The 25,419-nt window shown below is 34.4% G+C and overlaps 1 protein-coding gene across 1 annotated transcript in view; it reads right to left on the reverse strand.

Annotated features, from left to right (window-relative positions):
• Window positions 1-583: 583 nt before the first annotated feature.
• Window positions 584-25,419, reverse strand: part of LOC108751269 (probable G-protein coupled receptor B0563.6) — a 32,052-nt gene continuing 7,216 nt past the window's right edge. The window contains exons 2-5 of the mRNA XM_018491357.1: window positions 4,387-4,536; window positions 3,042-3,292; window positions 1,788-2,075; window positions 584-835 (exon numbers count right to left, since the gene is read on the reverse strand). Of these exons, the coding sequence (XP_018346859.1) occupies window positions 584-835; window positions 1,788-2,075; window positions 3,042-3,292; window positions 4,387-4,536 (941 nt within the window). The remainder of the gene's footprint in view (window positions 836-1,787; window positions 2,076-3,041; window positions 3,293-4,386; window positions 4,537-25,419) is intronic.

Here is a 25,419-nt window from a genome sequence, read left to right on the forward strand (position 1 = left end):
GAGATAATCGGATATCGGTTATTTAATCAAATCGGTCGATTTGATTCCCGGAGTGGTCAAACGTTGAAATTTTGCAGCAGCAGAACCTTGTAGACACGCCCAACTTTAGGCTCTAGTACGCAGGAATGTTTCGTAAATATGGCCGTGCCTCTGCAACTATTTCGGAGTTCACCGGTACACAGAGAATATGCATAGTTCGAATACTTCCTTGTAAATCGACTTGTAAGAATGAGAAAATTCGTAGGAAACGCCCAGCGGAAGATGAATGTCTTTCTGCCGACGTTTTTATCGATCGAAGAAACGATAAACGGCTATTTAATCACCGTAAGAAACTTTCACTAATTACTATTATCACCATCATATCCATATACACGCAAACGAGATTGTCCGACGTAATCGTGCGACGTAAACGAACGGCGTGTTCGAATATCTGGCTATTTAACAAGGTTTTTTTTTCTCTTACAATAAAACCCGACGTTTGCAGTTGCACAGTGCGTCAATCCTGCGCTAGATTCGAATCCTTTTTGTTCCATCGCTTGGCGACCGAGCGGTTGACGCCAGAATCGATGGCAAAAAATCCGTGTTAAACGCTGGCACGAGCCAGATGTCCGGGGGTCGCAACTGTGGTAGTTGGCGGGGTTGTCGTCGTAGTCGTCTGTCTAGGTATCGCGGAATGTTTCATCGGCAGGCTCCTACCGCCTTGCTCGCTCTTGACCCACGGCCACTGCAGAGTACGAATTAGAGTGTTTCGAAAGTCTTCGGAAAAGAGGCAATAAATGTAAAATGTGATGGAGTAATTGATCACTTCCAGCAGATTGGCCAGAGCACGGAACACCTGCAACCGAATACAGTGAATTAATGGACGGATTCATAATTGATGAAGTCGTGTATTAGACGCGAGAATGTATATGTTGGAATTTAAAATCGATTATTGAGAAAAAGCAGACGGGGAAAAGTAAATCCTGATCGACCATTCTTGTACAGTAATAAAATAAGAATAAAAATGGGAATAAAAATTAAATTGCTAGAAAAGTAGAGTTGTTTTCGTGAATTAATTTTTAATTTGGAATTTAATTCTACTGTTAATTTATGTTAAATTGTAAGCAAGAATGAATATGTGTTCTGAAGGTAATTGCACTAAAAAAACAAATTTTGATTAACATTTTTTTCCAATTAATCAAATTTTAATTAATATTTTATATAATTAACAAGTATTATGTAATAAATGTTTTATGTAGGATTTTTTATGCTAAAAAAGAAGTATGGTTTTCAAAAAAATTCCATCTCTTTAGTTTTAAAAAATTTCATTGATTGAGGATTTTTTATGTAATAACGCAAATTCGTTAGGTATAACAATTTCAATTAACTTTTTACAATATTTAAAAATAAATGTGACATGAAGCTTCTTTTATTATATATGTATATAAATTTATTGATATATCGTTTAATATGTGTGTCAAAAAATTACACCTGATTTATAAGATTTTTATTTCTCAGCACCTGAATGGTATTGAGAATTTTTTGTATTTTTATATATTTTATTCCGTAAAGTAAAAGAAAAAAGTTGTAAATTGTTTAAGTGTGCAGAGTTTTTTAGAAATCAAGTTTTTTGAATCTGTGGTTGATGAAATCTTTTAACTTACATTTTCTTAGCAGCTAATAATATATATATATATAAATAATCATTTAGTTAAAAAATAAAAATCTTGTAAAAGTTGTAAATTAATGTTAAATTATTTAATTGAGAGGTAATATGCAATGAAAATATTTGAAATAAATCTCCTTACCTGGTAAGCATAATTGTTGAGATTGCTCTCGCTGAGCGTAACATTTAAGATGACCATAGGACTGACGCAGATTAAAAAAAGAATACTGGTGCTACCCAAGAGCAGCATGAGTCTCCGTTCTTCAGCAAAAGTTCTAGGATCCTCATCGCTGCTAACAGTTCTCGATAGGGTCATTCTCCGGCGCCTCTCGCAAGACCTTCTGTACACTATCATTATTCTTAGATTGAAACCGGCGAGAAGGATCGTTGGCGCCACTTTATAAACAACTTCTAGCACCACCTTATACACCTGAAACACATATTTGCGTCATATACGAAGAATCTATAAAATTAGAATTTAAAATTAAACATGATGTAAACTATTTTAAGCTCGCATACACAAATAGAATGTAGTTAAATATGCTAAATGTTCTAGGAATCCCTTAATTTTATATGTCAGATTTCTTTTTTGACGTTAAATATTTCTATGAATTTAGAACGTTAAAGCATATTTCACATATATGTATATAACTAGCATTAATGATATTACAAGTAATTAATTCTAGAATATTATCGACACACAAATTTTATATACAAGTGAGCGAGATTATTTAGTGATAAACTATATTTTCAATGGCCATTAAGAAGTTTAATTTGCCATGTTAAAGACTAGGACAAGATATTTAAAAATGTGTCCGTTATTCATTTTGACGTCAGTATTTATAACAGAGAATGTGATAAATGATTTTAATTTTCAAGCAGTTTTATTGAAGGTTATTATTTTGTTATTATTTTGCGTTATTATATATTATTTAAGTGTTATGAGGGAAGATGCACACACACAATTAGACTACATACTCCATATTATTACAAAATTGAATTCGATAGTGTACGCGTATCTTTTCTTTTAAATTAATAATTAAATTATTTATGTTTACAAAAATCTTTTTTATAATCTAGAATCTAGATTATAAATATTATTATAATCTTTTATTATTATTCTATAATAATTTTATTTATTATAAATATTGTTTTATTATAAGTATAAATGTATGAAGAACTTGTGTTACATTAATTATGAATGTCCTATTTCTTGTACATATAATTTGTATGTATCAATAGAGAAATATTGTGTCACTCAAGAATATTCCAGAATTAAGGAATAAATAGACGAATTGACAACGTTATATTCGTGTTGTTGGCTTTGAAATACCGTTTCGAAGTTGTGGCTAGAAAGAAAGAGGAACTTTGCAAGCGAGAAAAAAATATGAATTACCTGATAGTACCACGAGTTGAGAAACGTCTGATTGTCTCTTCTCTGGTAGATTAGAGGACCGTCGGGTGCCAGCAGGCAAGTCGTAATTTCACCCCGAAATATACTCGGTAGATAAACGAGAAATGTAGCCAGAGGGATGAGTACCACTGTTAGGTGAGGTGGTCCGCAGAATGGTCGCGTGTGTTGCCCAGGATGACAGACGCTTACGTAACGCTCCACTGTCAATGCCAGAAGCATCATTACTCCAACCCCTATGCATACAATTAACCTCTATATCTCTCGAATATAATGCTATGTTATGTCGAGTCGGCCTTAAAAGCTCTCTCCGTAGGCACCTGTGCGTTTCCACACGCAATATACGTGGCGTTAATCGAAAAATTTTTGCATCACGTTTCGTCGCCTGTGCAGAACGCTCTTTTTTTCTTTTGCGTCCCATTTTCTCTAATTCTCTTTCTTTAAACTATACCAGAGCAAACTTTTAATCGCCATAATCGTCGTAACTTACAAGAGCCGCAAGATACGGAAAAGCCAAAGTTTTCCGTTGCGAGCGAGAAGTTCTGCAACGAGCGATCTTCCATTTCTTTCGGCGCTCAGTGTAGAGAATAGATAATGTAGAATGTAGGTAAATTTAGTCCTTTTCCCCCCGTGAGGATCATATCAGTAGTTTTCACAAGAATGATATTAATGAGAGATAGAAAGTGCAAGAGAAAAAGAGATAGATAAACGTTTAATAGAGCGTTTATTATTATATTCTAGAGCACAAGTCCTCTAAGAATATATATACAATAAAGAGTAATGGTAAAAAAAAAATAAAACAAAATCGAAAATATAAGAAAAATAGGTATACGAAGAAAAAAATGTATTATACACAAAATAAAATTAACATTAAAATTTGTGAAGATAAATGAAACAATACATGCGAGCAACGAGAAGCAGAGCTTGTTAGCTAAAGCTCGAAACTAAGAGAAACAGAAATATGGTATAAATATCGCTATTTTTTAAGCGCTCTAGAAATAGCGTCCTTTTAAGCGCTAAAATTAAATACAATTGAAAATTTATTACAAAAAATAGAAACTGAATTAATAGAAAAAATAATAAGCATTAATATAAAATAAAGAAATAAAATATAAATATTTACAAATGTAGAGAAATAAAAAAATAAAAATTTAAACTCATAACAAGTATAAATATGTGAGTAATACGCAAGTGTAAGTGTTACGAGAGAGAGAGAGAGAGAGAGAGAGAGAGAGAGAGAGAGAGAGAGAGAACAAGTTATTAATTGTATGTGGCATTCTGCAGCGGAATTTCCGCGGGATTCTGTCATGTTAATAACAATTCATCGTACCCAAACAGCCGTTCCCGAGGAAGAGCTCGAGGTGAGCGTGATAGAAGGCCTGGATCCAGCTACTCCATCCCCCGGCCTCCTTATGGATGAGCACCCTCAGCGCGAAAGGGATGCAGAAAAGGATCGCGAGAAGCGCCGCCGCGGAGTAACCTGGAAACAAAAAGAGGAACGGAACCCGTGGTTAAGGAGGATAGTTGGACGAGGAAAAATAAGAGCGAGAGAGCCCCGAGACTGAGAGTTAACTTGATTTCGTAAATCCGGAACAGCGGGCGAACGTTGCATCACGATTCACTTAATCATTCTCGCAACTTCCCTAGAATATTCTGTCACCGCGGTGGAATTTTTCATTCCGTCTCCACGGGGCCGTCGCGTAGAACGACGGAAATAGGATTAAATCACTCTTCAGGATCTATTACGGGATCCCTGAGTGTTCTTAGCCGTTTCCACCGTTTTATACTTGTCGCGCATTTAATACCTACCAGTTTCTGACCGTTACACTGATACGTTCCTGAACGTACTAAAATGTTAACGTTCCCATCGTAATTTTCCTTTCTTTTAGCCAAGTGTCCTAAATTTGCATATAGTTCGCTCAATCGTTGATCGACCGTCAGTAGTTTTTTTCGTGTATTTCAATTCCAAATTAAAACTCCATCGAAATCCACGAATTTAAACAATCGAAAAACGTGGATACGCGTTTTTTTTGCCAATTTCCATTGATTTCCTGTTTTCGTACGGTCGGTTGCGCCGTTCGTTGCGTCTCGTCTCTTGTTACAAGCTTTTACCGTCCATTGAAACCAATTAACGCCCGTATTTACCGTTTCGTTCCGCGGAATTTCCTGAGCGTAATTAGATGTCGACACTTCTTCCGCTTCGTAAATGTTAAATAAAAAATTGCTAGCTTACTTCGGATATAAATGCGACGAAAAGAAACTTCTTCAAGCACACTAATAAAAATTTGGTTACTTAAAACAGTTAAAATTGCCAAAGCTCTTTGCAAATTATACTTAGCATTAATATATTTATTGATAGTTATATAACGTGAATAGAAGATTATTCAGATTTAATGCGGGGGGTGTCCCGTTTAATCATGTTACCATTGATCACAGCCATTCACAGAGATGTACAAAATGCTTACATTAAAAAAAATATCAGTGTGAATTTAATACCATACGATCTGTATAATTCTCATTCGTGTTAATATTAATACCAATATGATATGGATTAATCAGTGGCGGATTCATACATTTTTACATCCTAAGCCTTACTTCTTCGCGCCTTTTCAGACAAATGAACAATAAAAAAAGTTGGCTACCGTCGAAAAGTATTACTTTTCCACCAAAACATTAAGATTTTATTTTTATACGCCAAAATACCACAAGATGCCACATTGGCGAACATTATCACAAATGATGAATATTCTACACAAATATAAAATTTACTTTATTATAATTTTGTTACTTGGAAGGAGGCGTCTTTAGACGTGGGTCTTGTAGGCTTCTGTCTAAATCTATTAATGGATTTACCATTATGGGTTTCCACATCTTAATAGTATTGATATAAACACCAGGGGTTTTAAATTCACACCTGTTGGTATTTATATTAATATCAAAAGTTATATAAACACCGCATGGTGTTAAATCCAAGCCGATATTTTTAAAGCGTTTTCCATGAGCTCTGTGAATTGGCTTGTGATCAATTTCAATATGGTTAACGGCCTTCATCTTCTGATACAGCTCGGTAATCGTTTCTGAATTATCTTCAACTAATGTACGACGAATGAACTTCAGTAAGTTAGCAAGGTCTTATCAACTTTTGTACCGACCAACCTCGAGCTTTCAACCGCCGATAAGCTCGACGAGCTTGTTGGTAACGCAAGCTTCTTCGGTCGATAATAACCGAGTGTTGGGTGGGAAATTCAACTATTCACCAGCCGACTCTGTTACCAACCGACCCAGATTTCGCGTTCTGCAGCCACCTTGTAGAGCTTTTCCTAAGCGTCTGTGGAACGGCAGTCACTTTAATTGCGAGGGAAAAGTTCTCTCGGTTCTTTCCTTTCCCTAAAGTTTATTAAAGCGCGCGGTACACGCTCGTTGGAGTATGAAAGTCGCAAGAATCGTCCGGAAATTGGCTAATGCCGCGCGAATGAAAGTCGAGTTTTCCGTCCGGCTACGCGACGCATCATGGAAGCTCGTAAAACTTTTACGTTGGAGCCGTCACATTAAGGCAAAATTGCGTCTTTCCATTTAAATTACGATTTCTCGTCTTTCGTCCGTCAGTAACAGTCAAGAGAGAACCAACCAGGTTTCACTAGGGTCTCTCGATTTCTTCGCTAAACGGTGAGAGTATGAGGGTTTAGTACTTCGATCTACTTCCTCGCTTTTATCGTTTTCTTAAAATTACTCTTTTGATACGTGAACGAAACTCCGAGAATAAATACATACGTGCAAATAATGTTAGAGCATTGTTTCTTCATGTAATATTAATATTGATTTATTGAAACTTGTGCTGAAAATGTATATAAGTTGCTGCATTTTATTGAGATTGAAATTAAAGTAACAGGATTTCGAAATTGAGAAATTATGCAATAATAATTGCCTAGTAGTTTGTATGCACTGGACCTTTAGACGTGTGCGCGAAGCGTTCTTTCTTCATCGCGTTAATGTAATAATGCGACGTGATCTAATGTAATAAGTCATCCTAATAAGCCTGTCGTTATTTATCCTTCGTTACGTGCGAAGAATAGAGTTACGAAATTAAACTTGTGCGAAAACTGATATATAAGTTGCCTTAGTTTCTCTTATAATTAATTGAAATTGAAGTAGCAGAAACATTTTTTAAATTGCGAGAAATTACGCAATAATTATTACCTTGTAATTTATATATTTTTTTTATTCTAATTCTACTCTAATTCTATATTTACTCTATCCATTTACTCTAATTCTACTTTTACTCTAATTCTATATTTTATAATTACAAAGTAACTATAAAATAATTTATTTAATTATGCGTACATTAATTCTACATATAAAACTTGTATAACTGTCACCTGTATACTTTCTAAATCTCGTGGAGTAAAATCTCACTCGAAGAGACTGAAAATGTAGCCTGTCTTTTTCAAGAGTGAAAATACGACCACTCTTGTTCAAGAGTGGTAGATTTTTATTCTTTTTAAAGTAAGATTTACTCATTTTGGAAGGAATGAAATCTCATATCCTTTTTTGAAGTGAGGTTCCATCTACCCTGGCATTGCACTCCAAAAAAGGGATTGAGATTTCACTCTTTCGGAATGAATCTCATTTTAAAAGAGTAAATCTCACTCTTGAATAAGAGTGGCTGTATTATCACTCTTTTTTCAAGATGGGCTAAATTTTCAGTTTCTTCGAGTGAGATTTTACTCCACGAGATTTAGAGAGTAGTTGTTACCATTATGTCTTTTTATCTTAATGTATGCGAAGATTCGTCGGTCCACTGAGACGTACGTGTTGACGAATCGCTTGGAATCTCGTAAGACGAGAAGAATGATATTAAAGTGGCCGTCGCGCGTCAATTACCGGAAATTACCGCGGCTGATCCGCGCTTTCCATTTTTCTAAAAGACGACCGGACGGACGTCGGTGGGCGTCGGTGCTCGTTAACGCACGCAGACACTGAGACTGGAATTAATGTGTCAGTGACCCGTTTTCGGGTCACGGTTCGTTTACTAAACCCTATCACGTTGATTGGCCGATTCCCCGGCGTTTTCTTGTTCGCCCTCATCTATCGGTTCGCTAACAAGGAAAAGGCACGAGAGAAGTGACAAATCTATAGAGCCTGAATTGTTAAAGAGCCGGCTAACAGAAATAAATTTTATAAAACGCATAGATATTTAATGCGCACATCTCTTGAATGCGATACGAAGGTCGAGGGACTTTCACGCCGATCTTTTTTTCGCCCCTTAAACAGCTGTCATGTGTTAGAACATTGATTTACGTGGTATAAAACTTTCCTCCCTTTTCCATTACTGACGGAGGCGCCAGTAATGCATTATTGTTTGATATCTTTTACGAGTGTCTTGAATGCCGTAAAACCCATTTATGTGTATTTCTACTAATGTAGATTTTAATTTTAATCTCGGTTCAACTTAAACTTTGTCTTTTTCTAATCTTTAGAACTAGAAAAAGACGAAGAGTAAGTTGAACCGAGATTAAAATTAATCTACATTAGTGGAAACGGGCATTAGTGTGACAATAACAGCTGTAAACAGTTATTTAAGAAATCAAAGTACTTAAACTTTATAAATAATGCGCGATTAATCTACTTGATTATAGGCCCTCTTATGACTAGTCTGATTAGAGGCTAGTTTTGACAATTTTTCATCATGTTAAATTAGTTCATATTTGTGATGATTAATAGAATAATATTTATTTAACTCGTTTATGAAAATAATTTTTTAAATTACATTTTTTGAGCTGTGTAACTCTTGAAATAAGGGAGTAATATTACGTTCAAGTTACGTGTTAAAATTCTTACAACTGATAAATACTATGGCACTTTACGATGCTGAATCATTGTCACACCTGAAGTTAATATCTTGCCTCCACCTTGCGTTCTCAGCAAGTGCGCGTGTATGTCAACAAATACAGGAATAGTGAAGAAAAATGTCTCGATGTCTTACCGGGTGACGGCGCCCGGCATCCCACGGCGACATTTTACAAATCGCGTCCTCCCAACATGTTTAATTTATCGAAATCCTGAGAGAGAAGCCAGCTGTAGCGTCCATTTGTCAACATCCCCGCGGCGTAACTACTTTGCGATGTCGCGCACCTGAACGGTTACTTTAACTCTATAAAAGCGGCTGTTTTCGCGTAGATCGTTAAACGCATCGTTTATCATGTCGCGAGGGATGTACACGCGTTTGAATGATTCGCGCCTGATCGAAACGGGCAAATTTAAAAAAATAGGAAATGATCCACTGTATTAGGCTTTGTATTAGGCTCTGACGTTATCACCGGGCGTTATCTGTGGAATATCAATATCCTACGATTAAAATGATATAAAGAAGAAAAAAACATTTTCTAATTACATCTAATTTAAATTACTTTTAATCATTTTTAAGGTCTACTCAATATGTCATTAATTTAACTAAAACAACACTAAATCAAACAATTTAACCCAAGAAAACATATTAAATTTAACTCAAATTTAATTTATTATTTTCACAAAGTACATTAATATGGACATTGTTTACTCAACTAACTACAGAAATGGATTGATTTACATTTTGACACACAGGAAGTTGAAACAAAACGCTATTTAACTCAAGGGATTGAGTTACCATTGCTCCTTTGATATCTAACTTGTGGGTTCAATAGAGCCACTGTCAATTTCAGAAGGTTAATGTAGAGATATTTAGTTTCACCGCGTTAAAATTACTATATCTAGATATTTGATCCGAGGTAGCGTGATGGAAGTCAAATGTTGAATTTAGTGGAGCGTTTTTTTCCTAAAGTTTGCGATACGTCTCGTCATACTCATAGCGTCTCTGCACCGGTATTCACACACTTGTTGAAAAACGCACGTAATACGAAGTTTCCATTATTTCCGCAGCCGACCGATGGGCGATGTTCTCTGGTAGCTTATTCATACCTCCGTCAAGTGCAGCCGCTACATTCATTCTTGAGTTAATAAACTGTTCTAGGTGGATACCTTTGAACAACAGTTATTAGACGCTTCGGGATCTCTGTTAATCTTATATTGGAATTAAATTTCGCTACGGTATAATAGTACGTTGCAATAACTATGATTTGTTATAGAATCGAACTGATGACAGATAGATTGATAGGCCATTAAACATTAAAAGAATCTGTAGAATTTATTAGTTTAACAGGTCGAATAAATAGTAAAGATGTGAATCAAGGTTGCCTGACGTCGAATTTAATTTTTTCGAATCAAATCAAATTGAATTGAATCATTGAAGCATAACTTTTATTAATAATTAATAATCTAATTATTATTAAGTTGAATTTTAATTTATGATAAAAAAGATATGAGAAATATAGTAATGATTATATGATATAAAATAATTTTAAATATACATGTAGTTAAATGTTTAATATAAGTAAAAAAATATATTTTATTTACATTTAGACAGTAGGGACACGGTACAAAAATTACAAATAAAAATATAGGTACAAATCGATATGAATCTGGTGTGTAGTTGTTCCACGTGACTGAATTAATCAGTGGACATCAAAAGCAGACTGAAGAGTAACTCACAATCAGTAGAAATTGAAACTGGTTTTTGAAATTACAACTACTTAATTATAATTAAATTTAAATTAAATAATTTTGACCTTAAAAATTGATTAGTCTTAGTAAAATAACTTTTATTTTAATAACAAGATTGTTTTACTTATTATTAGAAAATATGATCTTTTTTATTAAGATTGTCAATATATATTATTTTCGTAACTTCTTAGATTTGAAATTTTTGAGTAGTTTGAATTCAAATCATAAAGATTCAGAATCATATCGAATTGAATCTTAATTTTTATTTAATTGATTTGTACTCAAATAATTTTCACACCTCTGATAGATAAGAAGGCCTGTTGAAACGAAAAAGGAATCAAAGTTGAAACTGAGACAGTGAACAGTCGTTGAAAATTCATAACGACTGGAAATAGTAGCGGGAGAAACGAGAGTGAGTAATATTGTACACCCGGTAATAAACCATTCTACAGTAATATCGTAGATCAAGGCCAACGAAAAAGTTCCGTCTTTTTAATTATTGTTTATGCAATATGGATAAAGTTAAGGAATTAGAGAGAGCACGTTCATCCAAGATTTTCTTTTTTACGGATAAATCCTATATGTCTCGCGCAACGAACGAATCGCTATTTCGCGACGCAAAGATTCGCTCGGGGACGACGGAAACCGCATCCTGCACGAAACACAAATCAATCAGGAGCGAATTGATCTGGATCGAAATGTTGACTGTTTGGAGCAGTGACGCACAACCTTTTTCAAACCTTCGGAATTGACGCCAAAATCTGTAACACAATGACACTGGGTTGTGAAACCCATTTAATATAAATTGATTACAGGCATTAATTAATTTTAAAAAACTATGGCTTGTATAAAAAAATGAGTACTAATAAGAGAACACAATCAAGTGTTTCCTCTTCAATCTTAATAAATTTCGCACATGTTAAAATATGGACAAAAATAAGGGACACGTTTTTTTTTATAAGTACTGAGTCGCACATTAAGAGAATGAAACCTTCCCTGAAAAAAAATAACGATTTTTTTCTTTCTGACTGAATATCGTCTAAACTGTGAAAAATATAAAAAATGTTTTTTAACACATTTACAAACAGTGATAGAAAATCTTTTTACAAAAAATATTTTATTCATAAACAATTACAAAAATTTTTTATCATTATTATGAAAAGCTATTCAACTTTTACTGAAAATATTGTTTTATATCTTGCACGGTTTAGACATGATAACATTCATTTAGAAAGAACAAATCAGTTTTCTTCAAAGAAGAATTTTAACGTACAACTCAACAATTCTAAAAAAAAATACGTGTGTCTTATTTTCATCTATATTTTAACGTACACAAAATCTTATTAAAATCATCAATCAAAGAGTTACTTGGTTGCAATATGCTCCATTAAAAGTTTATTTTAATAAGAGTAATCCAAATTTATGCAGGTGTAATATAAAAAAAATTGAACTGTTTGACCTTGATTACTTCACAGAGAAAACTGAATTATTTTTACTCATCGAAAGCTTTATTATCCAAATAATCACTGCATATTCAGTCCAACCCACATCAGCTCCGCAGGAAGAATAAGAATTATTTTCAGAAGGCTATTTTTAGAAAATAAGAGATAAAATCTCTTGGGCCGCATTTTATTTGTATAAAATAAAAAATAAATTTTATATTTTTTCAGTTGTAAGCCGGCAAATTGCAAAAAATTCAAACACGTGAGCCGCAAGTTGCGTATCACTGATTTAGCGATTCCAACTCATCGATCTCAGAAATTGCAAGTGACGGAAAAGTTGCACGCGAAAAGATCGAACGCGTCGATACCTACATACGTTGATACACGACTCTCCGTCCATGTCGTACCGGACGTATGTACATACATACGTATACGTCGCGCGACACGGAAAGATTTAATTTGCACGTGTCCTCGACACGCATCTCCGAGGAAATAACGTTCGAGTATTGCTGCATATATCGCATTCGATGTTCCGACTATTCGAAGGAATCGTCCTTAGACAGACGCGCGTGGGATTACAATAACTCTTTTCCTTCTTGTCGCGCGTTTGCAAGAAACGACATTTCTGCCATGCAGCGACTCGTATCCGTTCGATTAAGGTGTACGAGAGAATCGAGAAGACAATAGAAAGCTTTCGGAGATAGTAAAGACATTCAATAGAAATCAGTTTCTTACTCTACCCTGAAAGTTTTCAACTCGAATATGTATTTTTTTTTTTTGGAGTATTTGATACCATATTGGTGTTCTAAAATTCAGTTTTTACATTCATTCAAAAGATTTCTATATAAAGATAATTACACTGTTAAAAAAAAGAAATTTACTTCCACATTACATGTAAACATTTTAATATTAAATGTTTTAATGATGAATATAAAAAAAAATTAATTTTACATTATTAATTTAAAAATTAATCATTTTTTCGTGATTTTGATAAAAAAGTAATCATTTTTCCATCAAAAAACTAGATTTTTATTCGGTTTTTACTCCGAGGTAAAAAAAAATGTGTTTTTTTTCCATTTCTAAGTTGGAATAATGCACGTAAAATTGCAAGAAGGTAATTTTCTTCTTATCTTTCGTCGATGTCGTGCACAAAACTACATGATCGATTTGCCCCAAGACGATGAAAGAGAAAGAGATCGTCGTTAATGAGTTCGCGCGTTCGTGCGTCGGAGCGAGTACTCATAGGATTTGATCCGCGCACGCTAGTCGATGGCTGGAGAGAAGTTTTAACTAGTCATTCGGTGTAACGAGGGGTTATCTAAGGAGACGAGCTGCTCGCTCTCGGTTCGTTCGGTGCTCGGGAATTAACGACCGTCCTCCGTGCGTTTGCATACAAAGTGCATTCTCCACGCGGCCGGCCCTCGTTATCCTTTTTACTGCGCGACGCCCCCAGGGAACTCTTCACGAATGCGAGGCCTTCCGCCGGGAATAGACTCCAGTGCGAAAGGAATTAAATCGTTATCCATATCCGGGATTCCGGGACGCCGCCGCTGACGCCGACGCCGACGACGACGACAACGACAACGATGACGACACTACGTTTACAGGCTCTCAATTTACTCCGTTATTGGCGGTACGCAGGTTTACAAACTTTGCACCGAGGTGGGATTCGTTTTATGGAGCGTAGCTACACAGAGGCGAAGTTTGATGAAATATTGTGTAGCATCGTTTGTCTCTTATTACTCATAAGGCGGAACATGAAGCGAATAATGGTGCGACTGGACGATATGACGCTAAGCTTGCGCTAGATGATGGATTTAACTTCATGTGGACACTTTGTCTTTATCTCTAGCACTTCCGTTTACTAGGAAGTAAAAGTGTTCCACACAGAGTTCAAAAAAGTTTTTTAAAATTTATCCGGATTTCTTTTCATATGTATGTTACATGCACAATTGAAAAATTTGTGTTAAATTTAACATACTTTATATGTTCTAAATAGTCAACTCAAATTTTTGTTGTTAATTTAACACAAGAATATGTTAAAAAGCAACACAAATGTTATGTAAAAATATTTAAATAAAAAATGTAGCATTGAAGCAATTTGTAAGTAAACTGGAAATATATTTTTCCAGTAAAATTAACATTTCTGATATGTTAAAGCAAAAATAACTCATATTTCCTTCATTTGTAGAATTTACGTTTTGAAGTTTATTATGTTATTTGCATATTTTATGTCAAATTGATATTCAAATTTCTTAGTACCAAAATAACATAATTCATGAACAAATGTACCAATCTTCCGTAAAGGGAAATACATCAGCAAATGTAAAATAAATCAATCCCGAACGTTCAAGAAAAAAATTATATCCTTCTTTCATGTTATACGGCGCCGAAAATAAACCAGGGGTGGTTTTATCAAAATAAATTGATCTCTCTGAAGATATGCCTACGCTAAAGATATGCCACGGACTCGTAACAAAAATATCGATTGGAATGATAGCAGCAGAGAACTTATAGTCCGCGGCTAAATCGTTTTCTTCACGATGGTAAACATACACGTAACTTAAGTTATGAGTCGTTTTAGTCGTCCGTATATCTACTTCGACGAATTCCTGCTTTCGGACGATCTTGCTTGCATGTGTGCGAATGTCCGGGTATGTCACAAACTTCGATTGACTGGCGTCGTCGTTGTCGTCGCCGCGAAACAGGCGTGGACGAGAAAAGCGGGAGTTTCATAGAGCAAAAAGAAGCGCAGCGGTAAGACGTGACAGCCGCGATTGAACGCTTCGCTATGTCGGACGTCAGAAAAGTTGGGCGAACGTCGGGATGGCACGACGAAACTTTCCCGGAAGATTAACCGTTGTTCTAAATCGCGCCTGGCAATCGGACACCAGCACCTCACGCGTATATATCCGTCGTGAAATCCGGCTCTCCTCTGGTCGTTATATCAAAAAATTAAGACGTCGAGACGGATGTATCCATCGGCGAAGACGGATCTTGTCCTACGACAACGTGGAGCAAATTTTTTCGCCTGGAAAAATTGATTGTACATCTTCTTCGTGCGAGGAAGATGCACATTGAAAGAAAAAATAATTGCAATTATGTCACAGTTTAATTATAATTATTAATTATTTTTCGTGCCAACTATGTGTATTTTTTGTAAAATTATACACACATATAATAATAATAATTATTATTATTTAAAAATTATATAAAATGATTATATATTTACTATACATTACAATAACTATAAAATAAAGTTAGTAATGATAATTACTTTATTATTTATCAAGTTTCAAATACCAAACACTTTTATCTCATATTGTAGCGCTTTTTTTTTTAATAAAACGCTGATGCTCTTACAATTAATATTAACGCAGACCAGATTATATAAAAAGATAAATATAATTTTGTGTTGAAAAATTTAAATTACTTAAAATTTAAGAACGTATCTTTTTATCGTAATTGTTGTATATGAAACTTAATAATAGTAATTAGTAGCTTTGAATTTTATTTATGGATTGTCTGATTAATCTCTGAGCTGCAAACGATCGGAAATCAACTGGATTAAATAAATGTTTTGTTTTACCCTTACTGTGGGAGCGAAAAAGCAGAGTGCTTTTCGCACTACTTTAATCTTCTGCTTTTCGCACTACTTTAATCTTCTGCTTTTCAAATCTTTCGAAGTAATTCCGCCAGTAATTTCCCTCCCGCGATCCGCGTAATGAGAGTGTAAATTCGCGAGCTCTCGCAGCGCGGTCTCTGTTAGTAAATAAACATCGGCGACGCTTGATGTGCAGCACGCGCGGAAATAAGAAGACCCACACGTACAACCTGGTGCAGTGGTTTCGCCGTGTACGTGAAAATGTATGGCATGCAACTTGGAATGACGCGCCGTGGAACGTTAAGTGAAGCTATAATGGTTCCCCGGCGCAGTCTGCAGCTCGATTATCACATGGAGGCAATATATCGGAATTATAAAGACCGGAACCGTCCTGAATAGAGTACTCCGTATTCTCATTGCACATTTAACGTTAAATATCTGAATTTTGTTCGCTTGGCGCGACTAATGTTGATACTTGACCAAGAGTCAATCGAGCGTCTAGCGATAAACCAGTATAAAAATGTGAAATAAGACAAAGATTTTTTACATACTGTATATATTATAATGTTATATTTATTATAATGTTATATTTATAATGTCAAATTGTATCCAGTTTGAGTTATTTTTAATTATTTCCACAGATTACACTGTTCCTATCCAATATGTCGTTAATTTAATTAAAACAATGGAATTAAACAAGAATTTGATTCAAGGAATGTATTAATTTGACTCAAATTTAATTTATTATTTATGAACTAAATTTAGTTTATTATATATTAACAAGAAAATCCATGGAAGTGTCTCTTTTTAATTTTGCTGAGCAATATGTGTTGTTTCCTACACATAAATAAGGGACACATATTTTTTATAAGGGTTCAATTGTACTTTTTTTTACCATTTCTCCTTTAATATTTAACAATAATGTTTTTGTCTTCGCGAAAGAATTATTTTCTAAATCTTTTGGAGTGAAATCTCACTCCAAGAGACAGAGAGAAAATAGAACCAGTCTTGAAAAAAAAAAAAGAATAAAATTTCATTTTTTTGGCGTGCAAGTCACTCTAAGGAATGGAATCACTCTAAAGAAAGGAGAGATATTTCATTCCTTTGGAGTGAATCTCACTCTAAAAGAGTGAAAATCTGCCACTCTTATTCAAGAGTAAACAATTTTCACTCTTTCTTCAAGACTGATTCAACTTTTTACTCCAAAAGATTTAGAGAGTAAAATAATCTTTTTCTTTATGAATCAATGCATGTCTGCGAACGTTAATGGACTCTCGATAGCGTATCCAGCTCTTGGCAGCGTTTAAATCGCGATGACGTCTTGCGATGGAGCTGACGAAGAAGCTGCTCGTTTGAAAATGTTCGTTTGTTCCTCGTAATCTCAAGTTGTTTTATCTTAAGATCGGGGCCACTGAATCTCCTTAGTTGCCGACTGAAACGCAATGTCGCAGCCATGCAAATGTATGGCTTAAGCGAACGATGCTGCAGCTGTTTAACCGCTTCGGGAAATACTCCATCGTATTCGCGAGAGCGAGAGTACGTATTTTCTTTTAAAAGTGAAGCGTCCTCAAATAAATCGTTCTGCGATAACTGCAATTTCATCGTATAAGCGCAGAAAGATACCGGTATTGGATATATATGGATTATCACTGTGAAAGTGGAGGAGAGAATAGAGAAAAAGTCAGAGATTCGTGAGAATTTTTCCAAAGGCCTCTTATTGTCATTGCTGGACGATATGAGAATATGTTTGAATAGAGGATTTTTCTGTGCAGAAGTCGGGTCAATTTTCAAGTATGTACATTTTGCGCACTCACACAGTGAGAAACACGTGAGATATCTCATAAAGCCGTATTCACGTCTTTGATTTTCCTTCGAGATAAAGGCAAAGTCAATTTTTGCATTTTTGTAAAAAAAAAGAGGAAGAAGAAACTCCAACGCTCTGCACGAAAACTTCCGTATCGATATTAGGGTTCTCCCGCCGCGCGAAGAAAAAGCGACAGCGGCACGAAGTAAATGAATTGTTAATTATTATCTTACGGATAATGCCGGGTTGGATATGAATATTTATGGGGCCAGGGGTAGTCCACAATTTCTTAATATATCGCCAGGCGCGTATACTGAATCCTTAAATCTACGTTGACACCGCCGCGGGAAGCATTATGAATTTATGAATTCCGGATCGATTATTATTATCATTTCGCGGATACGGAAACGCGGTGGTGTTGACATAATTCCGTGAGTGAAACATATTCAGTAAAAATTTTCTGCTTCCGATCAATTCTTGTTAATACAATGCATTTGTTAAAATAATTCCTTGTTAAACAAGATGGATGGATAAAGAACGTTCTCTCTTCGATCTTAACATGATTGCATCTTTGATGGTATATATGTGGTGTGGCAATAAAGTTCGATAAATGTTATAAGAAAATAAACACTATGTAAGTATACAATGTTTTGAAATAAAATGAAGATTTACCAGCTATCTAAAATGTGGATTTAACATCCCTGGTGTGAATTTAAGACCCATGCGATGTTTATACAAAGTTAAATTAACACCAATATGGCGTGGAGGTAAAATCCTTGGTGTTTATATCAGCAAATCCCTTGTGTTAAATCCACACCATGTTAATATTATTGTAAAATTAATATAGTGAGAATTATATAGACATAACATGGTATTAAGTTCAAACTGCTATTTTTTAGAGTGTGCTATTCGCTTTTAATTTGATAGTTGGCCATATGAATTCAGATCATTTTTAGTAAAAAATGATGAATGTATATTTTTAATGTTAAGATACTTTTAAATACTTTTTGCTGTATTAATTAGTTCTTGATTTAGGTAATGAACGTGATATTATATCAGATATAAAGTTGACAATAGTCCACGTTTACGGTCGAAAGATTGCACTTACATATGTTATTCGAGAGAAGATGTTATTCCGAATCGAAGAGTGCGAGGTAAAAAGTACCCGTCTATAGATTTCTCGTCGGTCAAACTGACTATCCTGCCCACGAGCGGGCATCGTCAAATGACACGCGGATTTCCACGAGAGTGAATCGATCTCATCCATTCTGCGTTATTCAACATCGAGCTACCTGTCCTACGTGACTACTGACAGCTCCTTTCCTCCCCGAATATGCCGGACGTGGCCTTCGTCGCATATAAATTGCAAAATCTACTGCGATCTGGGATTCCGAGGAGCAGCTAAGATTTACTTTTTCAACCATTTTTTAGTCTCAATTTCAAATTTATTATTCATTAGTGAATCATTGAAAGAGTCATTGATGGAAAAAAAGGATATTAACAGCAATTTAATTGAAAATAATCTTGCAGATAATTCAATAATAATATTAATGAAAGAAATTTTAACATTTAATTAAAGCAAGGACATTATGTATTTTGTATTTGTTTTATTAACATTTTGACTGCACAAAGTTTTGTAACTGATCACCGTCATAATCTTACTTTTTATATAATGTCATTTTAAATAAATGTTGTTACATTGAAATACATTTTCTAATAAAATATATTATAATTTTCCAATAATATATTTTTCAATAAAATATACTTTTAACTAAAAATTTTCGTTGATAAATCTCGCAAAGTTGACCTCATCTCCAGAATTTACTTCTCAGAATATATCATATAAAATCAATGCAAAGTGTTTTTGGTTCATATACAGATGGTAATATATAGGAAATGTATTAACCCTCCGTCTGCGATCATATTTCTATTCTTTCCGCAATCTTGAGTTCTTTTTGTCCAGCCCAAGTTTTTTTTACTGTTCTGAGTTTTTCAACAAAATTGATTTTAACATCTCTGTTACATTATTAAATAGTTTCTTAGCTTAAATATTAAAAATTTTATTTGATAAATAAAAAATAACATGTAATATATATATGTACATATCTCGGAACTTTTTCATTTTGGCCGAAAAAAACTTAACTATCCTTCTTTGTGGAAAAATAAATACAAAAGAGAATAAATTGTGCTAAAAGAGACTTATATTACAGAGGGTTAAACTAACACTAAAATTAATATGCATTGAACTCATATAGGTGTATATTCAATTATTTATAGCAGTCAACATTGTTATTTTGAATTAACAAGATTATTTTCAATTAAACTACTATTAGCTAATATTGTTAGTACATCATTTTTTTCTGTCTGCAAACATATGTATTTTTTATTTTACAATTTTATATATTCTTTTTTTATATTTGATATATTTCATAATTTGATTAAATGCAGTGCGGTTTTAAGTTTTTATATAAATATAATATATATGTAGTTCGAAATACAATATTTTATCCTCCTCTTTTCGTTTAAGATATATTTATACAGAAGAGGAAAATTTTATGCATTAACAAGTTAAAGTAAATGACGAAGTTGTTTCTGACCCAAAAAAGTTTGCAATTTTTCTGACGAAAGTACGGGAATCTTCTCCGTGATTGAATTATAGGTACTCACACAGAGATGAATCTGCACTAAAATGCCGAGAGCTTTCTACGTGACAAATACTCCGCATTCATTGCAATTCCTTAACTCGATTTATCAGCCTCTCGTCCAACTGTACTGCGGTGGAAAAGTACATTCCAGCGTTACTGATATTACCTTATCAGGCCGATCATTACGGTATATGTATATACCGAGAGAACTACGAAATGAGATATCAGGATTACAATCTTGATTTATTTTTTCCACAGTCAAACGTCGATCTTACGAAAGTGAATACATCATTCATCTTAATGCGACGATAACAAATATTACGAGGTAATTTCGCGGCCGCCCTTTAACTTGTGGATATGCATCAAGCAAAGTTTAATTCACGATAAAACGATTTCAGTTCAATTTTTTCGCTTTTACTTGGATTTGCACGTATATCTTATTCGGAAATTGATTGATTCAATGTAGCGACCACTTGGAACAATTTTGTAGTATCGATTTCGGCATCGAGTGCTATTTCGCACAGCCATAGCTCTCTGTTATTTAACATGGCGGTTAATACTATCCGGGCGAAGCGGATGACAATGCTCACGTGCGATCGTTAATATTCATAAAGCCCGAAGTAACCCGCGCATCGTTATTCGGATCTGTAACATCGCCGACCTAGTGGATTTAATAGATTTTCCCTATGGTATCAGTTACAAGAAATCCCTATAATAAGCAATGATCTTGTGTCACGACCAACAGTTTCTAGAAGTCGGAAGAATTATTTGAAGAATCAAAAAGGAGTTCTCCTCTAATATTGATATCCCTGATGAAATATTTTTCTATAAAGTTTACAACTGAGGCAGACAGGCGCGTTTATTTCGATAAAACTTATTCGCCCCCCTTGTTTTCTCCCGGTTTAGCTGATTTTACAAATGTTTCCGATGCTTCGTAAGATATCTCAGACGATGAAATATCGTTCCTGATGCGGAAATTTGTTCGTAATCATCACGTGTGTCTCTATTATATCGCTGCAATTACACAATTGGAAAATTTATATTAAATTTAACATGAAACAATTTTAAATAAAGAATGTCTTAGGATCATAAATGTGAATACACAACAAATAGGGAATATATTTAAATACTAAAATAAATAAGAACCAACGCTGGATGTCTTTTACGGAAGAGCGTTGGTTCTTAATAGCCCTTATTTATTTCAATATGTATATTGTTAATTCTATTGAGCCGATATTTGATAGATTTATTTGTAATTGTTAAGGAATAAATGTCTTTAAAGGTCAAGCATCTCATGCTTAAATAATTCGATATGAATTTATATGTTACCTATGTAATCATTTATAAATTGTGAATTCATTTAAATTAAATTTAATATAAAATGAATATGTTAAAAAATGACATAAATATTATGTAAAAAATTAATACAAAAAATGACGTAACTTTTATAAAATCAAAGCGACTTTCTAGAAGCAATCACTTCGGCAGAGAATTTATTTTATAACTCTGTAGTAGATGATTCAGTGTAAGTGTAAAATTTTTAATCATGTTTTCAAAGTGAACGCGAAACTTTAAACGCTTTTTTTCGCGAAAAGTAGTTTCCAAAATGCGTGATTATATCTTGAAGATGACTACCGTTTGATATTTGCAATTTTATATACTTCTTCTAAACACTATAAACTACCTATAATTTTTGCTGTTTTTTCACAGCCAAAAAACGAATAAGATTTTTGATGAAAATTTAGTAGTCGATATCTTTAAAAAAAATTAATGAATCTCGATAAAAGTTTCATCTTCAAATGAAATCTTGCGTAAACTCAAAATTATTTCGAGGTCAACCACCACTGTCATCGGGTGATTTATTTGAAATTTTCTGAATTTAGAAATCTGAGAATACGTCGAAAGGCATCAAAATACATATGTCGTGATGTACACGAAGAAATAAAGAAATCTCTTTAGAAGAATATTAAGATCATTTTCAGAGCAAGGTATCGTTCGTCGATTGAATTAATCATCGAAGAGATATTACAATACGTTCCAACATTAACATAGTACCTCCAATTTTTCTGTATAGATATACTCGACCGATGTCATGCCTTTTTATTTAATCTGCCTTTTCTTTCTAGACACACGCAATCTCTCCATTAAATCGTCACCGTTTACGTAAAAGTTAAAAGCAATAAGCTTCCATCACGTGCGCAGCGACAAGAATCCAAATTCGTGTGTCCCTCTCTCTCTCTCTCTCTCTCTCTCTCTCTCTCTCTCTCTCTTTCTTTCTCTTAATTAGTCACGTTGTCCACGTAATAAAATTTTCGTATAGTTTCGCGTAACGGAGTGTCAAAAATACAATAAATTTGCACGCACGTGCGCGCGCAGGTGTTACACGTTAAAGGGATTACTTTGAGGTGGATACATGTTCTCTCCGCTTCTGATAATTCCTTTGATCAACGCTTGTTGCGCCAACCTGATTGTCTTCTCGGGGTAATCAAACTTGGATGGTCCCTTTTATCTCGCCTTCCCTCGTTATATTCCGATACATCGGTCGTATAGGACCAATCACAAAGAATTTTTTCGGGAAGAAACCCATTCCTTTCCCTCGGCAAAAGGATCATTATTTAGCTCGAGATTTTTTTTTTCACTCGTTCCACATATAACGTTACAAATCGGTAAGGCAAAGTTTCAGACAGAAAATTTTTCCAAACGGCATTCCTTCATTATTCGCGTAGCGTGTCTAGGACATCCTCACTTTATAAATTTGCTAAATGTATGAATACTATTCGTACATATTATTATAGATATATATTTAACGCAAATGATTTCAATTTAAAAATTATTTTTAATTTTATATTTTATTATAAATATAAATATATTGAAATTTATAAATTTATAAATATATTAAATGACAAAGAATGTATAGAATATTATTTATCTTCAATAATCTAATATTTGAGTGAGATTGCAAAAATGACACAAATTTATGATCTATAATTAAGTATTACAAGAAGTAGATAATTACTTAAAATACTTTCATAATACAAATACAATTTATTGTCAAGTATGTCATGAGATAACTATATTTTTTTCCGCACGTTCTCGGACTTTTAGATTTAGAAAAATGCCAAATAAACAGCCTATGACATTGGCACGATAGAAATAATTTTGCCGCAAGATTGAACCCCATCTGGTCCGTAGGCAAATGCTTCAGTCGCGGCAATAATAGACGCGGAAGACGAGAGAAGAAGCGAAGGACAGCAGCGTTGGCGGTCACTTACCCGGCGTATGTAAGGCATCTGTAAACGAAGCGGAAACAAAGTAGGTCATGGCAGAACTTGGAGAAAATGGTTACGGGCGTTACGACGTATCGATAAAAGATCATGGCGCGATAAAACTACTTGAAAGCCGACGGAAGCTATAGCTCGCCATTATTTAGGCGTCTTTCAGCAACGTGATTTAACGACGTCGTTCCGCGCGATCGGCGAATGTTTTCCCCGCCGTTATTCAAGCAGAACAAAAAGGCATGATGAAAATCAAAGTGGCCCCAAAATGGAATTTATTAAAAGTCGGTAGTTATTTTTTTCCAGTCACGATTTATTTTAACCAAGAAAAGTAACGCGTTATTTGTAACGCTGTTACCAATATTCTGTAAAGATAATGAATTTAGCCGTTATTTTTTTATGTAATATGTACAAAGAGTGTCCATTTTAATTGCCCCAGATAAATATATAATAAATATATATTATTCGATATATATATTAAAAATAATATTAATATAAAAAATTATAGAAGATTTATATTAGATAAGTTTTTAATACAAAGAACAGCTTACTATATAGAGATTATAGCTTAGAATTTCAAGTTGTAATATTATTATACCAGATATTAATATCGATTAATATTATATTAATTTTGTATTGTGATTGTTCTGGGGTATAGGATATGAATCTCCGGGCAGAGCACAACGCAGAGTGAACTACTTCACTAATATACGAGTTGCAATGGTGACGCGGATAAAGAAATATCCCCGCCGACGTGGCGTTTTTGCGATTTTCCGGACACGCTTCGAATCGCATCTCCATGCATCCGCGAATTCTTCCGTCCTGAGCGACGCCTCGCGATTCGCGATACTTCCGGACGCGGAGGCACGTACCCTCGGCCGTCGCAACCCCCTTATCTTGTCCGCCAGCATCCTCGTCCTCGTGCGACGTGCATACGTCGCGCATATCGATGCGCCCGCTCCGCGCGACGAGCACGTCTCGCTCGCTCGCTTATTTACATACGCGTCGGTGCTGATGCACGTGTTACGGTACGGGATGCTGCAGAGCGTAAAGACTCTCGCCTTTCTTTCCTTCTTTCGAAGGGATGCGGCCGGGTGACGGCCGCCGGTGTGCTTCACGCTCTGATATTTGACGCCGCCGGAATTTTGATGCTCCACCTTGGCCACGTATAGGGATACGAACACTAGTACACCTATACACACGCGTTCACTTATCTAACGGAATTGGCGCCGACTTATCCGGAATTCTAACGACGACAGTGCAACACGTATGCGCATACGGATGATACAACAAAAGCCATTGCTTGTCATTTCGGTAGAATGGCGAAGGTCGCTTCCTACTCAATTTTCTGTCATAACGTTGATATCCTATTCTCCGACGAATTTCTGGAATTTCCGGAAGTTTCGTATCCGACAGGCGATCAGCACGTTTGGTGAGCTTACTGTAGAATGTATAGAATATATACGAAACGTTAGCTTTAAATAAATGAAGATTAAATGTCAGAATGCTTAGTAATGAGCTTATTTAGAATCTTTAGCAATTGTTTTTGAAATCATTAGATAATAAAGAGTTGCAATAATTAATAAAAGCCATTGATAAAAATTGATAGTAATATATTGGCATTTTTCCAAGCAAATAATTAGCGACAAAAGAAATAAAACAATATAAGTAAAAAATAAAAATAATTGATGTAAATTGAAAGATGAACTAAAAGATGTCATTATTAGTGTGAGATTATAATAGTGGGATATAATAATTAATGATTGTCCTTGTTTTATCAATAAAATACTTTTTTTCATCAACAAAGCGTTTTATAAAATGTATTAAAAAATGTTTAACTAAAGAAAAAGTAATGTAAAATAACAAATATAAATTATTAAAAGATGCTATTATTAATGAGAACATTACGACATCTAAATAAAATATTGTCGTCCATGCTCTCAATAAAGCTATTATTATTATTATTATTATTATTATTATTATTATTATTATTATTA

The sequence above is a fragment of the Trachymyrmex septentrionalis genome, unplaced genomic scaffold, assembly GCF_001594115.1.
Source record: "Trachymyrmex septentrionalis isolate Tsep2-gDNA-1 unplaced genomic scaffold, Tsep1.0 scaffold43, whole genome shotgun sequence".
Lineage (NCBI taxonomy): Eukaryota > Metazoa > Arthropoda > Insecta > Hymenoptera > Formicidae > Trachymyrmex > Trachymyrmex septentrionalis.